Consider the following 17,467-nt stretch of genomic DNA (forward strand, 5'->3'; position numbering starts at 1 on the left):
CTGAGGGAAACGGTAAGGGCTCGGCTAAGAATAGGACGGAGAGGAGAAGGTTTAGTAAACGACATACAGGCCACACCTAGACAAAGAGCTCAGCCTCTCAGTGGGGTGTGAAAACATTCCCCCGCATGGCAAGACTGCAGAGCACACACTAAGTGGTTTGACTTCGTGACATGGCTGGAGAGGTTTTTATGTCTTAACATAGTAGAAAGTATTTCACTGGGTAGAAGTCAAAACCTTGAGTGAATAACAATGAGACATGCGATGAAACAATTTCCTAAACACGGGTTAGGCCCCTTGCAAAAAAAACACATGAAAAATAAGACCAGCAATAAGACTAGCGGGTCTGACTGGTGCTCTGTATGTAACCCTTTCTCTCAGCCACTGTGGAGGGTAGTGTGACTGAACCTAGAGGCTGGGATTTTGAGCAGGGCACGCAGCAGCAGTGAGGTGTGTGGCAGGGCCAGGGGAGGACAGGGGAGGGGGCTCAGAATATCCTGTGCACAAGTGAGGAGGAATGCTGACGCAGCATTGGCGTGACTGAGATGGCACAGGGTAGGCCATTCTTGGTGCAGATCAGAATACACGCTCCACTACTCAATATTTCAGTTATATCTACCACTGGCCCACAGATGGGTAGAGGAATACATGTCTACCACTGGCCCACAGATGGGTAGAGGAATACATGTCTACCACTGGCCCACAGATGGGTAGAGGAATACATGTCTACCACTGGCCCACTGATGGGTAGAGGAATACATGTCTAACACCGGCACACACACACACACACACACACACACACACACACACACACACACACACACACACACACACACACACACACACACACACACACACACACACACACACACACACACACACACACACACACACACACACACACACACACACACACACACACACACGCACGCTGTCCAAGCCACAGTTCTTCTACCCAACACCCATGCAGGCTAAATCTACATTTTCATTGATACAAATGGCTGCATTTATGCCAAATGGGGACACAATGGGGTATAGGCTAGTTCTCAGCAGGAGATATGTTATACCCTCTTACCCCATTCGGTCCCGTCCCCTGAACTCCTGGCCTCCCCTGCTCCCTCTCCATCCTCGGCATTCACCAGAAAGTCAAACTCCTTCAGAGCCTCCTCCGTGTCGGGATCGTCTGGAAGGTCAGAGGCCAGGCCCTCGTTCCCAACCTGGACAGAGGACAAACACAGTCAGCCACCAGGTATGGCACACTGGGATCAAATACAGTACACAGTGAATACAATACTTGTCTATAATAACAATACTTGTCAAATAAAAGGTTGTTGGTATTCTCCTTCCACATGCTCATGTACCGCATTTTAAATTGTGGTAAACTCTTTTACACAGCAGGCATTTAAAGGTTCTCTCTTGATAACTATCAACATTCATAATCAGATCTGAGGATACAAGTCTAGTGTCAAGAGACAAGTATTGCACTTAGCAAGCCATTATTACACCCGTTACACAGTGCTGACACTGGCAGTACATTTACAACCGCATTAGTAAGGGGCTTCAGATGTCACCGTCTGAAGCAAAGAGGTCTTCACCTTTATCTTGTGTTTTTTTATTGTGTGTTTGCCGCTGTCTATATCCTCCATCAGGTCTCCCTCCTCATCGTCATCTTCATCACTGTCGTCTGTGTTTTCTAAGAAGTTAAATGTTTCCAGAACGTCTCCTGGATTCCTAGAAAAACAGTTTGAAAACAACTATTTAGAGCAATGCGGGCGACACTGCAAATGATTTCATTAGCAAATTAAACGAAACAGGATGGATGCTATTCAGAGCATACTGTTCTGAACACACAGAGGCACCAATGTGCAGAATCCATCAGAAATCTGCTATTTAGGAAGTTGCCAGGAAAAGTGGAGAGTGTGATTTCAGTTTCGTCAGGAAAAGTGAACATTGTGTCAGTTGGATCTTCACTGAAGTGATTGGCAGTGTGCAGGATCAGAACGAGTCCTAACAAACTACCTTTTCATATCTTGTCCCTTTGGTTTGGCTGGAGACTCGCCTCCGTTGAGGATCAGCTCCAGGTTCTTGTTTTCCACAGAGCCGTTCTGCTCCGAGCCGGATAGGCCCAGTAACGAACGCACTCTCTGAGACCGCACATCTAGTATTGTGTCCGTGTAACCTACTTCCTGAAGATATCTGTTGGGACAGAAACGGAATTACACATCCAAATGACTTAGCTAGCTAAATAAACCTGGGCCTGTGTACCTAAAGCTTCCCAGAGCAGGAATGCTGATCTAGGATCAGTTTGACATTTTAGCATCTGCATAAATGACTTAAATGTAAATGTAATGTAAATGAATAAGATTACATGGACTAGGGGGACCTGATCCTTGATCAGCATGATGAGACACTATGAATACAGACCCTGATGGGAATTCATCTTGATCTATAAACGTGTTAGAATGCTAGCTGGATGCGAGGCCCTATAGGTATGCGGTGTCGGCGTACTCACTGTCTGAGGAGCTGTCTGCCCTGTTTCCACGTCAGCTGACTGTTCTGGGGTACAGCAGGGACCTCTGTGTCTTTGGTATCTTCTGCAAACCTCACGGAAGAAAAGTTATCGAAACCACTGTATGTCAACATATTCTATTAATTTCATTTTATAGCAGAGACAGGAGAAGTCCGTACCTGGTTCAAAGTTAGGCATCTTAACTTCACCTTGATTTAATTCTGTTCCATATTTTAATTTATGGTATTTTGCTCTGGTAGAGAAAAGACAAATGAAAGAGTTTAGTAAATGTGATGAGATAATTCTACATTGCAGTCAGTGGAGGCTGCTGAGGGGAGGACGACTCCGTTCCAGCTATTACTATGAGCCGTCCTCCCCTCAGCAGCCTCCACTGATTGCAGTCACACAAAAATTTTACATGCAATGGCCAATGAGACAGATTGAACTTGGCCATATGTCAAAGTTATTGCCTCAAGTTAAAGAGATAAGCCATACACTCACCTTTCTTGCTTTAATGCATATTCTAACATCTTTATTCTTCTAACTAGATCATTCTTTACATTCTCTTGACCTTTCCTTTCTCCTTGTAGGAATGCTATTCGAGCCTGAAAAAAACAAAAACAAGAAAGGAGAAAACATTTATAAGTTAACGGTTCTGCCGTTAAAGCCAATAATTTACTCACAACTTTAAAAGCTCTACAAAATGTTAAGGTCATCTGCTGTGGCGTATCAGTGTAAAGAAGCAGTGTGGCTCGGCAGGGTCGTATTTCGGAGGACAAATGGCTCTCGGCCTTCACCTCTCCCGAGTCCGTACAGGAGTTGAAGCAATGGGACAAGACTAACTACCAATTGCATATCCCGAAATTGGGGAGAAAAAGAGGTTAAACATTTTTTGGAAAATTATATATATTCTATAAATAAACAAGCAATCTTTCCCACTGAAGTAATAGGCATGTCATGTCCACTAAATTATTAAACTTGAAAATAAAAGAAAGCTGCACACTCTGAGCTCAGATGCAAAAAAATGTGTTACTAAATTATTAAAACAGATGAATAACAGTGGCAGCAATGACTATTACATCACCTACTACTGCCACATCACTCTTCTTCTCATCTTCCATTCATAAATAACTCCATGCCTTATATCAAATTAAATGTTAATTATGTACGCAACCCAACCCCGTGTAGGGGCCTACTGTACCAGCTATTGACTCCACACATACAGTGCCTTCAGAAAGTATTCACACCCCTGGACTTTTTACACAATGTAAAAATTTAAAAATGGGTTACATTCTGATTTCTTTGTCACTGACCTACACACAATACCCCATTTTCTTTTTTTAACAAATGAATTAAAAATGAAAATCTAAAATGTCTTTGAGTCAATTATTAAAATCCTTTATGGCAAGCCTAAATAAGTTCAGCAGTAAAAATGTGCTTAACAAGTCGCATGGACTCACTCTGTGTGCAATAATAGTGTTTAACATAATGACTATCTCACCTCTACCCCACACATACAATTATCTGTAAGGTCCCTCAGTCGAGCAGTGAATTTCAAACAGATGCAACCACATTGGATGGATCCCTGAGGATGGATCAACATTGTAGTTACTCCACAATACTAACCTAATTGACAGAGTGAAAAGGAGGAAGCCTGTACAGAACAAAAAAATATTCTAAAACATGCATCCTGTTTGCAATAGGCACTAAAGTAAAACAGAAAAAAATAATTTGGTAAAGCAATTAACACTTTGTATTCATAACAAACAGTTACGTTTGGGATAAATCCAATACAACACGCTATGGAGTACCACTCTCCATATTTTCAAGCATAGTGATGGCTTCATCATGTTATGGGTATGCTTGTAATCATTAAGGACTAGGGAGTTTTTCGGGATAAAAAGGAAATGGAGCTAAGCACAGGTAAAATCCTAGAGGAAAACCTGGTTCAGTCTGCTTTCCACCAGACACTGGGAGATGAATTCGTCTTTCAGCGTGACAATAACCTAAAACACAAGGCCAAATCTACATGAGTTGCTTACCAAGACGACAGTGAATGTTCCCGAGTGGCTGAGCTGCAGTTGACTTAAATCTGTTTGAACATCTATGGCAAGACTTGAAAATGGTTGACTAGCAATGATCAACAACCAATTTGACAGATTGAAGAATTCTGAATATATATAAAAAATGTAAATGGAAAATTTTGAACAATCCAGGTGTGCAAAGCTCTTAGACTTACCCAGAAAGACTCACAGCTGTAATCACTACCAAAGGTCATTCTAAAATGTATTGACTCAGGAGGTTAAATTCTTATGTAGTCAAGATATAGTGTTTTAGACATTTCTTTAAAGACAAAATATACATTTTCTTCCACTTTGACACCAGTATTTAGTGTAAATCGTAGACAAAATGAAAATGAATTTAATCCCAACTTGTAACACAACAAAATGTGGAAAAAGTCAAGGGGTGTGAATACTTTCTGAAGGCACTGCATTTGAGACACTGGATATAAAAAAGAAAAAAAAGGCTTAAACAAAACATTCGAAAAGGTATAGGCACCGATGAATTGAGGAAACCTTGGTATAGGCCTGGTGAGTCAAAGTAGGAGTGCAATAAGCAGTGTCTGTCACTCCTGGGATCAACAGAGCAGCAGGCCCAGGTTGTAACGCAGGCCTCAAGTAGGATCACCCCTGTACGGGTGTTCAGTTCATACAGCACTATTTAGCTGGCCCTCTTCTCCTGCTCAACTCTGTGCTGCTCGTGAGCACTGAGCAGCTGTGACACCCAATGCCGTTTAAAGGGTAGCAGGCAGGGGGTATTTTTAGTCAGCCGCCCTAAACGCACTCTCGACTGGTGGGGTGTCATGGTGCCCATAGCAACCCAGTTGTTCGGCAGGTAAACCGGAGGCCGACATTCATGCCGTAGTCATGGAGACGTAGAAAGTGCCAGACGGGTAAAGTGCCACCGCCTAGCAGCTAAACCATACCGGCTATGAAAACACTATGGTGGATCTGAACCACTGAGTCGCCTGGTCCAGTCACTCCCTCACAATAATAAAATAAGACAAAATTGAGTACACATTCAAGGAGTAGGAGACCCAGCTCTCTACATGGGGTCAATTTTCAACATAGGATTCACTTCAGTTAACGGAGATCAGTTCTCTTAAATAGAACAATTACTGTATAAGAACTAGTATTTTCTAAAGTTTTCCACCTCGGTGTTCAAGTCAAAGTGCTAAATGAAAGTCTTGCTGGGACCATAAGCATGGGAGGTCTCAGGTCTGGCCAGTTGAAGTTGTCTAAAAGGGAGGAGGAGAGTTTCAGCTGAACAAACAGCTGTTTACATTGGTCTTTTTCTGTGGACAAACGGGATCTAGTTCAACAGCCAGGGGATGTAGCAGTCGGTTACACAAGCACTAGCTACTCCCTCAGCAGATACAGCTGGCTACAACACTCAACTAAACATTTTCAGTTTGGTCATTAACATGTGTAGCGGCCATGACTGAATACAAAAGAGAGTCGTCTTTGGGTAGTTTCATGTGGGTTTCTCGTGTGTGTGTGGGTTCGCACATGGCAAGTGTTTGTACATCCACTCTGCCAAAACGATACACAGTCCGTCACTCACCCTAGATAACCTAACCAGGGGTGTATTCATTACGGCGATTCCTCCAAACAGAAAATGTTTTGCAACAAAAACAAGTTTCTATTGGACAAAATCAGGTAGGTCCTTCCCCATTTCATCCATGTTCTTTTTTGTGTGCTTCTGTTTGGTTCTTAAAAAAGATAAAAGGTTTCCGTTGCAAGACGTAATGAATACACCTCTGGTCTTGTGTCTTGAAGTTGCCTAGTTAGCCATCTTCTTTCGCCAATTAGCTTCAGCCAGCTGGAAAATTTGGTTTGACATTGTCTTGTCTTTCTCAGGGGGCTAGTTAGGGACAGTCAATAAATGACACAATGTAAATGGACAATATTTTCATATTGCAAATCTTTTAGTTGTCTCATTAAATGCTTTCAATATTTGTATATGAATTTCTAAAATGTATAGTTGGTTTGAGGTTAACTAAAAACTATTGTCCCATGTACATTGTGTAATTTACTGACGGTCCCCTAACTAGCAACAGGGTTTTCAAATGTCAAACCAACTGTACACTTTGTAGTACATTGGCACTAGAATACAGTGCATTTGGAAAGTATTCAAACCCTTTGACTTTATCCACATTTTATTACATTACAGCCTTATTCTATGGTGCTTTGCTGGTGACACTCGTCAGTGATTTATTTAGAATTCAAGGCACACTTAACCAGCATGGCTACCACAGCATTCTGCTGCGATACGCCATCACAGGCTGTGTAAGGGCAATTTGACCAAGAAGGAGAGTGATGGAGTGCTGCATCAGATGACCTGGCCTCCATAATCACCCAACCTCAACCAAATTGAGATGGTTTGGGATGAGTTGGACCGCAGAGTGAAGGTAAAGCAGCCAACAAGTGCTCAGCATATGTGGGAACTCCTTCGGGACTGTTGGAATAGCATTTCAGGTGAAGCAGGTTGATAGAATGCCAAGAGTGTGCAAAGCTGTCATCAAGGCAAAGGATGGCTACTTTCAAGAATTTCAAAATAATATATATATTGCTCAAAAAAATAAAGGGAACACTTAAACAACACAATGTAACTCCAAGTCAATCACACTTCTGTGAAATCACTGTCCACTTAGGAAGCAATACTGATTGACAATAATCAATTTCACATGCTGTTGTGCAAATGGAATAGGCAACAGGTGGAAATTATAGGCAATTAGCAAGACACCCCCAATAAAGGAGTGGTTCTGCAGGTGGTGACCACAGACCACTTCTCAGTTCCTATGCTTCCTGGCTGATGTTTTGGTCACTTTTGAATGCTTGCGGTGCTTTCACTCTAGTGGTAGCATGAGACGGAGTCTACAACCCACACAAGTGTCTCAGGTAGTGCAGCTCATCCAGGATGGCACATCAATGCGAGCTGTGGCAAGAAGGTTTGCTGTGTCTGTCAGCGTAGTGTCCAGAGCATGGAGGCGCTACCAGGAGACAGGCCAGTACATCAGGAGACAGGCCAGTACATCAGGAGACGTGGAAGAGGCCGTAGGAGGGCAACAACCCAGCAGCAGGACCGCTACCTCCGCCTTTGTGCAAGGAGGAGCACTGCCAGAGCCCTGCAAAATGACCTCCAGCAGGCCAAAAATGTGCACGTGTCTGCTCAAACGGTCAGAAACAGACTCCATGAGGGTGGTATAAGGGCCCGACGTCCACAGGTGGTGGTTGTGCTTACAGCCCAACACCGTGCAGGACGTTTTGGCATTTGCCAGAGAACACCAAGATTGGCAAATTCACCACTGGCACCCTGTGCTCTTCACAGATGAAAGCAGGTTCACACTGAGCACATGTGACAGACGTGACAGAGTCTGGAGACGCCGTGGAGAACGTTCTGCTGCCTGCAACATCCTCCAGCATGACCGGTTTGGCGGTGGGTCAGTTATGGGGGGGGGGGGGGGGAGTGTCGCACAGCCCTCCATGTGCTAGCCAGAGGTAGCCTGACTGCCATTAGGTACTGAGGTGAGATCCTCAGACCCCTTGTGAGACCATATGCTGGTGCGGTTGGCCCTGGGTTCCTCCTAATGCAAGACAATGCTAGACCTCATGTGGCTGGAGTGTCAGCAGTTCCTGCAAGAGGAAGGCATTGATGCTATGGACTGGCCCGCCCGTTCCCCAGACGTGAATCCAAATGAGCACATCTGGGACATCATGTCTCGCTCCGTCCACCAACGCCACGTTGCACCACAGACTGTCCAGGAGTTGGCGGATGCTTTAGTCCAGGTCTGGGAGGAGATCCCTCAGGAGACCATCCGCCACCTCATCAGGAGCATGCCCAGGCGTTGTAGGGAGGTCATACAGGCACGTGGAGGCCACACACACTACTGAGCCTCATTTGGACTTGTTTTAAGGACATTACATCAAAGTTGGAGCAGCCTGTAGTGTGGTTTTTCACTTTAATATTGAGTGTGACTCCAAATCCAGACCTCCATGGGGTTGATATATTTGATTTCCATTGATATTCTGTGTGTGATTTTGTTGTCAGCACATTCAACTATGTAAAGAAAAAGGATTTAATAAGAATATTTCATTCATTCAGATCTAAGATGTGTTATTTTAGTGTTCCCTTTATTTTTTTGAGCAGTATAACACTTCTTTGGTTACTACATGATTCCATGTGTTATTTCATAGTTTTCATGTCTTCACTAATATTCTACAATGTAGAAAACAGTAAATATGAATAAAAACCCTTGAATGAGTAGATGTCCTAACTTGATACGGGTATTGTATGTTTTTGTTAGGTAGCGTTAACTAGCACTAGTTGGCTGTATCTGCGCCACAACTCTGGTATTTATTTTCCTATAGCTTGTTCTCGATCTTCTTAACTAGTGAGTCAACATGTTTTCAGCAGTTTTATTTTCTTGACTTTCTCGTGCTCCATCGTCTCTCTGCAGCAGACATACAGTGCTTACAGAAAGTCTACACACTCTGTGGATGTCTTCACATTTTATTGCGTTACAAAGTGGGATTCAAACGGATTTCATTGTCATTTTCTGGCAACGACCTACGCAAAATACTCTATTGTCAAAGTGGAATAACTTGTTTGTTTTTCTAGAAGATTAATGAAAAACAGTAATATATCTTTATTAGATAAGTATTCACCCCCCTGAGTCAATACATGTTAGAATCACCAACTACAGCTGTAAATCTTGTTGGGTAAGTCTCAATATTTTCCCATTATTCTTTTTTTAAATTCTTCAAGCTCTGTTAAGGTGTTGGGGATCATGGCTAGACAGCAACTTTCAAGTCTTGCCATAGATTTAAGTCAATTTGTGTCAAAACTGTAACTTGGCCACTCAGGAACATTCACCGTCTTCTTGGTAAGCAACTCCAGTTTAGTTTGACCTTGTGTTTAAAGGTTTGTCCTGCTGAAAGGTGAATTAATCTCCCAGTATCTGCAGACTGAACCAGGTTTTCCTCTAGGATTTTGCTTGTGCTTAAGCGCCATCCCGTTAATTTTTATCCTGAAAAACTCACCTGTCTTTGCCAATGTCAAGCATACCCATACAAGGAAGCAGTTACACAGTGATGTGTTGGATTTGCCAAAAAGGCCAAAAAGTGTATTCCTTTACATTATTACTATAGTGCCTTGTTGCATACATACGCATGTTTTGAAATACTTTTATTCTGTATATTTTTATTCATCTTTTCACTTCTTTTAGGTAATTATTGTAGAGTCCCTACAATGTTGTTGATCCTCCTCACTTTTTCCCCCATCACAGCCACTGAACTCTGTAGCCGTTTTAAAATCATGGTGACATCCCTTTACAGTTTCCTTCCGATCCTGCAGCTCAGTTCAGAAGGACAACTGCATCTTTGATGTGTCTGGGTGGTTGTTTAATAAATCATCCACAGCATAATTATCAAATTGACTGTGCTTCAAGATATAGTCCATGTCTGATTTGTTATTTTTACCCATCTATCAATCACTGCCCTTCTTCATGCGGCTTTTATAAACCTTTTATAGCACCCTGGTCTTCGCAGTTAAATTTGTGCATGAAATTCAATACTTGATGATGTCTGGGGGACAGAGGAAAGGGAAAGAGATTTAACCCCTCAATCAGATAGTCATTCAAAAACCATGTCAACTACCATTTCACACAGAGTGAGTTCATAACTTTTGTGATTTGTTGAGCCAAATGTTACTTCGGAACTAATTTAGTCTTCCCAAAACAAAGGAGATGAATACTTATGCAACAAATATATATTTTAGTTTCATTTGTATTCATTTGTAGAATTATCTTTTCACTTTGACAGAGTATTTTGTGTAGAACAATGACAAAAATGAATAAATATATATATTTCAAGAAATGTGAAAAAAGTTCAAGGGGGTGTAGTGTTTCTATAGTGAGCATTATGTTTAGAACATCCAATCACAATATCGAATCGCAATACATATCGTATCGTCACCTAAGTACCGTGATAATAGCGTATCGTGAGGACTCTGGACATTCCCAGCCCATCCAAATACAGTAAGTACACTATCAGAGATCAAATCGCTGCAATGATCCTAATTCCTGTTAAAGCACTTCTGCTAAAAGCTGTGGAAATCCCCCCTGCCCTCAGACCACCCTTGCAACACCGCCCTCGGACCAATCGCAGCGCAGCTAGCAAAGCCAGTATCGGCCTAGCTGCTACGTACGTGTGAGGTCACAGGGTTGAGATGTGTAACAGTCAGCTTGGGGATACAGTGAGCTCACAGACCCAAATTAACAGGCTGACAAATTAATGGACTGTATTGGAGCAAGAATAGACATGGCCAACTCACGACACATTACCCGCTGTACAGCTGTCCTGTAAATGGGTGCAAAAATAATTGCAGACTTTTAGAGCTTTGTCATCACCGACATCACATATACCTACCACTTCACTGCAAAGGAACACTGCTTAGGCCGATTCACACTTGAATACCTTTAGAACTGTATTTTAGATTTGCCTGTCTGTCTACATGTTTATGTGGATTAGTGTACAAGCCATCTTTCTTCAATAATCAACAAATAAAGAGTACAATCAGTGAAATCATAATTTCATCAATCAAGGTCTCACAACCATGGCGGTAGCCTAGTGGTTAGAGCGTTGGGCCAGTAACCAAAAGGTTGCTAGATCGAATCATCGAGCTGACAAGGATTTGTTCTTAACTGACTTGCCTAGTTAAATAGAGAGAAAAAAAAACATAAAAAATGTCAGAACTGTCAAATGTTTTCACAGTTCGGACCGTTTTCAGGAGCCATGGTAGACTATTAAGTGGAACCTCTATTTTCAGCTCATCTACTTATAGATGTTATGTATAACCAAGAAAGACCTGTGGAAGAACATTTCAGTGGTCTAATTAGCACAGATGTTTTAGGGATAGAGAGTAGAGGTCGACCGATTAATTAGGGCCAATTTCAAGTTTTCATAACAATCGGAAATCTGTATTTTGGACACGGATTTGGCCGATTTATTTATTATTTGAATTATTTTTTTAACACCTTTATTTAACTAGGCAAGTCAGTTAAGAACACATTCTTATGTTCAATGACGGCCTAGGAACAGTGGGTTAACTGCTTTGTTAGGGGCAGAACGACAGATTTTTACCTTGTCAGCTCGGGGATTCGTTTTTGCAACCTTCCAGTTACTAGTCCAACGCTCTAACCACCTGCCTTACATTGCACTCCACGAGGCGGGCTGACTACCTGTTACGCGAGGGCAGCAAGAAGCCAAGGTAAGTTGCATTCTTCACATAATCACTAGTTAACAACACATGGTTGATGATATTACTAGTTTATCTAGAGTGTCCTGCGTAGCATATAATCGATGCGGTGCCTGTTAATTTCTTATCGAATCACAGCCTACTTCGCCAAATGGGTGATGATTTAGCACTGTCGTTGCACCAAACCTAACCATAAACATCAATGCCTTTCCTTAAAATCAATACACAAGTATATATTTTTAAACCAGCATATTTAGTTAATATTGCCTGCTAACATGAATTTCTTATAATTAGGGAAATTGTGTCTCATCACTACAACTCTCATACGGGCTCGGGAGAGACAAAGGTCGAAAGCCATGCGTCCTCCGAAACACAACCCAACCAAGCCGCACTGCTTCTTAATACAGCGCGCATCCAACCCAGATGCCAGCCACACCAATGTGTCGGAAGAAACACTGTGCACCTGGCAACCTGGTTAGCGTGCACTGCCCCCGGCGCGCCACAGGAGTCACTAGTGCGCAATGAGACAAGAATATCCCTACCGGCCAAACCCTCCCTAACCCGGACAACGTTAGGCCAATTGTGCCTCGCCCCACGGACCTCCCGGTCGCAGCTGCGATAGAGCCTGGCCGCGAACCCAGAGTCTCTGGTGGCACAGCTAGCACTGCGATGCAGTGCCCTAAACCATTGCGCCACCCGGGAGGCCAGACCATAATTAATTTCGCAGAATTGTACATAATTATGACATAACATTGAAGGTTGTACAATGTAACAGCAATATTTAGACTAAGGGATACCACCCGTTAGATAAAATATGGAACGGTTCCGTATTTCACTGAAAGAATAAACGTTTTGTTTTCGAAATGATAGTTTCCGGATTCGACCATATTAATGACCCACGGCTCGTATTTCTGTGTGTTATGTTATAATTAAGTCTATGATTTGATATTTGATAGAACAGTCTGACTGAGCGATAGTAGGCAGCAACAGGCTCGTAAGCATTCATTCAAACAGCACTTTCGTGCATTTGCCAGCAGCTCTTCGCAATGCTTCAAGCATTGAGCTGTTTATGACGTCAAGCTTATCAACTCCCCAAGATTAGGCTTTTGTAACCGATGTGAAATGGCTAGCTAGTTAGCGGGGTGCGTGCTAATAGCTTTTCAATGGGTGATGTCACTCACTCTGAGACTTGGAGTAGTTGTTCCCCTTGCTCTGCTTTTGTGGAGCGATGGGTAACGATGAGTCAACGGTGGCTGTTGTCGATGTGTTCCTGGTTCGAGCCCGGGTCGGGGCGAGGAGAGGGACGGAAGCTATACTGTTACACTGGCAATACTAAAGTGCCTATAAGAACATCCAATAGTCAAAGGTATATGAAATACAAATGGTATAGAGAGAAATAGTCCTATAATTCCTATAATAACCTTAAGACGTTTTAGGTTAACTGGGAATATTGAAGACTCATGTTAAAAGGAACCACCAGCTTTCATATGTTCTCATGTTCTGAGCAAGCTTTTTTACATGGCACATATTGCAATTTAACTTTCTTCTCCAATTTGGTTTAAATAATGCAAAAACAAAGTGTTGAACATGTTTCATTATTTATTTGAGGCTAAATTGATTTTATTGATGTGTTATATTTAGTTAAAATACGTGTTTATTCAGTATTGTAATTGTCATTATTAAAATTTTTTTTAAATTACTGATTAATCGGTATCTGCTTTTTTTGGTTCTCCAATAATCGGTATTGAAAAATAATATTCGGTCGACCTCTAATAGAGAGTATTGACATAGTGGTGCACCAGTCGTAAGGAAACACCTGAGGCCTAGTGGAAAATTATCACCAAATCAAGCACAATGAAAGAATGATGTGATTAAGACACTGACCACACACACACACACACTTAGTGATTTCAATTTCAACAAGCGAGAACTACATTGGGGGGAAAAAAGGGTTTGACCAGATACAATGCTATTTTACTGTAAACAAATTGACAGACTTTCAGCACGCTTATAGGGAAGGACGTTCAACAAGCACAGCACATACACAAATGACTGATGATTGGCTGAGAGAAATTGGTAATAACAAGATAGTAAGAGCTGTTTTGATAGACTTCAGTGTGGCTTTTGACATTATCGATCATAATCTGCTAAAGGAAAAATGTATGTGTTATGGCTTTACACCCCCTCTTATATCGTGGATAAAGAGTTACCTGTCTAACAGAACACCGAGGGTGTTTTTTAATGGAAGCCTCCCCAACATAATCCAGGTACAATCAGGAATTCCCCAGGGCAGCTGTCTAGGCCCCTTACATTTTTCGAACTTTACTAACGACATGCCACTGGCCTTGAGTAAAGCCAGTGTGGCTATGTATACGGATGACTCAACACGATAAACGTCAGCTACTACACTTAACAAGAGCTGCAGTTAGTTTCAGAATGGGTGGCATTGTACTTGGGACAAATCAATCACTAAACCATAAACATCAACTAAATCTTGTAAAAAATAATGTGGAAATTTAGCAAGTTGAGGTGACCCTGGATTGTAAACTATCATGGTCAAAACATGTTGATATACAACAGTAGCTAAGATGGGGAGAAGTGTGTCCATAATAAAAAAGTGCTACCTTGCCTTTTTAACAGCACTATCAACAAGGTCCTACAGGCTCTAGTTGTCACACCTGGACTACTGTTCAGTTGTGTGGTCAGGTGCCACGAACAGAGGCCTTGGAAAATTACAATTGGCTCAGAACAGAACAGCTGGCCCTTAAATGTACATGGATGCATGTAAATCTCTCATGGCTCAAAGTGGGAGGAGAGATTGACCTCATCATTACTTGTTTTTGTAAGACGTGTTGACAAGCTCAGACACACACACACACACACACACACACACACACACACACACACACACACACACACACACACACACACACACACACACACACACACACACACACACACACACACACACACACACACACACTATGGGAGGCGCACAGTACTACATAGTGCCATGGCTACATGGAACTCTATTCCACATCAGGTAACTGATGCAAGCAGTAGAATTTGATTTTTTTTTAAAGTTAAAATACACCTAATGTAACAGCAGGGACTGTGAAGAGACAGACAGGCACATGATAAGACATGCACTCTACACACATGTGCACATGGATATTGTATTGTAAATATGTGGTGGAGGAGTGGTATGAAATGTCATGTCATGTTATATTTTAATACTGTATGTAACTGTCTTATGTTGCTGGACCCCAGGAAGAGTAGCTGCTGCCAAGGCATGGGGATCCATAATGAAAACATATACATTGTATCAGTAGGATAAACACCAATCCTGTCAAACTTTCATTGAGGTAAAACACTCCGCCTCAACATATTAAAAATAAAACCCAGATACAACAGTCACTGCCTCTGTGTTAATAATCATATTCTTTATTTCCACAGACAGACTCTAAACAGGAAGAAAAGGGCCCGGTCAGGCTGCCATTTCTCTGTCTGTCTTCTACAGCCAGGGCAAAGGAAGAGCAGAGCGCATAAGAATGGTTCTAAATGTGCCCTGGCAGTCTTAGTGACCTATAAAGTTAGAATTAACTCAGATAGCGGTTATTTCCAGGCTTGGTGTGATTTGTGCTAACAGGGCTGACTGCTTGATTGATGTGGATGAATCGCAAAGCAACTCACTCAATAGGAGGTGCAGCTGACCAAAATAATCTAGGCTTGCTTCATAAAATGCATGCATGTTGTTTTATCAATACAAAGTTGAACAATATTACAGCATCTTGTTATGGCAAATTAGGCAGGTCATACTTGTCTTGTCAATAGAAATAACTAGTAACTATCATATTGATCTTCAAATAGGGCCTAACTGTAAAAAAATACACACACACACACACACACACACACACACACACACACACACACACACACACACACACACACACACACACACACACACACACACACACACACACACACACGGCCTGGGGTTAGGTTTATGACAGTCAAATACCTATTCCCCGCTTTTTCCTCTCTCTAACCTACTGAGGTTACATTTTTTTTTTACTTGGTTAACATAGACATTCTGGGAACATCAGTAGGTGGGGGGAAATGAACTATATTCTGGTAATCCGAACAATTTAACATTTGCAGTGGTACTTAATGAATAGGATGTCAGTTCGGTTGTCATCTAAGACATTCTCATCAATGATAAGATGACAAACTCTACAGTGGAAAGTATACACATCAGAGTTATCGGATTCACATGGAATGGTTGTTCAATTTAAATGTTTGAATATGAAATTATTTATGATGGGATGAAATGTGATATGTGGGTTTTCATAAGATATTGCTGCTCACTCAGTGACCCGCCCACGTGAAGAGACAGAGGTTGTAAACTATGAAACACACCCCTTTTCTCCCTTCCTATATAAGCCCTTGACGACAACATAACTTCCTGTTCTGAGGATATGAGGGCGACGGTCCTATGTCAGAATGGTTCAGATAATAACTACAGAACGAAGCCAACATCAGCATGAGCTTTGGTTGCGAATGGTATGAATTTTTGGACTCTTATTCACTACAGAAGTGATACCTCCTAGCTGTTGAGTTAGCGACCACAGCTGCAAACGCAGGTTAGGAAGGAACAGACAGAGTATCCCGTCTATCACACAACAACGTTACTACAACGTATCCAATTGACAACCAGAGACATTCTGCAAAGGATAAAGGACTCGGTTTGGCAACACGGCCTTCCATCTACCACCAACCTACTGAAGCGCAGCTCAGTAAATATTTATTGCATTTTCCTTTTCCAAATGGGCGGTAATTTAGAATGCATAAGATACTGTATTTACGATAGCACAGCTCTTTTCCTTTATTCCTCAGTCTCCCGCTCTTTCACTCCAACCCAGCCCTTTTCCTTCGTGTAACAAGCTGTCATATCTGTTCCGCCCGCTAGGGACGTTTTCCTTTATGACGTAATTCGTAATCAAGTTATGATTAATTGTTTATGTGAATTCTGTGTGATTAGTTAGGTATTTAGTAAATAAATAATTAAACCCAATTGTGTATTGCTGATTCAAATTGTTAGCCAGGGTTCTTGCAGATAACCAAGAATTTACAACTTTCAGATGAGACTGAAGTAAGATGAAGATTAATGTTGACTGCTATGGATCTAAAATATTACTGCGTCTTTAAGAGTTTCTTCGGAAGATAACAGCTCTATAAATATTATTTTGTGGTGCCCAACGCTCTAGTTAATTACATTTACATGATTAGCTCAATCAGGTGATATTAATTACGGAGAAATTATTTTATAGAATAGCATGTCAAATCCCTTAATCCGGCATAGCCAAAGACACGACAATACATACATACAGTACCAGTCAAAAGTTTGGACACACCTTCATGTTCAAGGGTTTTTCTTTATTTGTACAATTTTATACATTATAGAATAATAGTGAAGAGATCAAAACTATGAAATAACCCATATGGAATCATGTAAACCAAAATGTGTTAAACAAATCAAAATAAAATTATATTTTAGATTCTTCAAAGTAGCCACCCTTTGCCTTGATGACAGCTTCGCACACTGTTGGAATTCTCTCAACCAGCTTCATGAGTTAGTCACCT

At 41.7% G+C, this 17,467-nt stretch overlaps 1 protein-coding gene across 2 annotated transcripts in view; it reads right to left on the bottom strand.

Moving 5' to 3' along the window:
* strn3 (striatin, calmodulin binding protein 3) overlaps nucleotides 1-17,467 on the bottom strand; it is a 30,396-nt gene that overhangs the window by 9,920 nt on the left and 3,009 nt on the right. For both annotated transcript variants that reach the window (XR_006832762.1, XM_046307915.1), the window contains exons 2-8: nucleotides 3,008-3,111; nucleotides 2,686-2,759; nucleotides 2,510-2,591; nucleotides 2,017-2,193; nucleotides 1,593-1,728; nucleotides 1,073-1,214; nucleotides 1-24 (exon numbers count right to left, since the gene is read on the bottom strand). The exon at nucleotides 1-24 is cut by the window's left edge and continues 113 nt beyond it. Coding sequence is in view for 1 of the 2 variants with exons in the window: in XM_046307915.1 (XP_046163871.1) it covers nucleotides 1-24; nucleotides 1,073-1,214; nucleotides 1,593-1,728; nucleotides 2,017-2,193; nucleotides 2,510-2,591; nucleotides 2,686-2,759; nucleotides 3,008-3,111 (739 nt within the window). In the remaining variant the exon portion in view is untranslated. The remainder of the gene's footprint in view (nucleotides 25-1,072; nucleotides 1,215-1,592; nucleotides 1,729-2,016; nucleotides 2,194-2,509; nucleotides 2,592-2,685; nucleotides 2,760-3,007; nucleotides 3,112-17,467) is intronic.

This window comes from Oncorhynchus gorbuscha, linkage group LG17, assembly GCF_021184085.1.
Source record: "Oncorhynchus gorbuscha isolate QuinsamMale2020 ecotype Even-year linkage group LG17, OgorEven_v1.0, whole genome shotgun sequence".
NCBI lineage: Eukaryota > Metazoa > Chordata > Actinopteri > Salmoniformes > Salmonidae > Oncorhynchus > Oncorhynchus gorbuscha.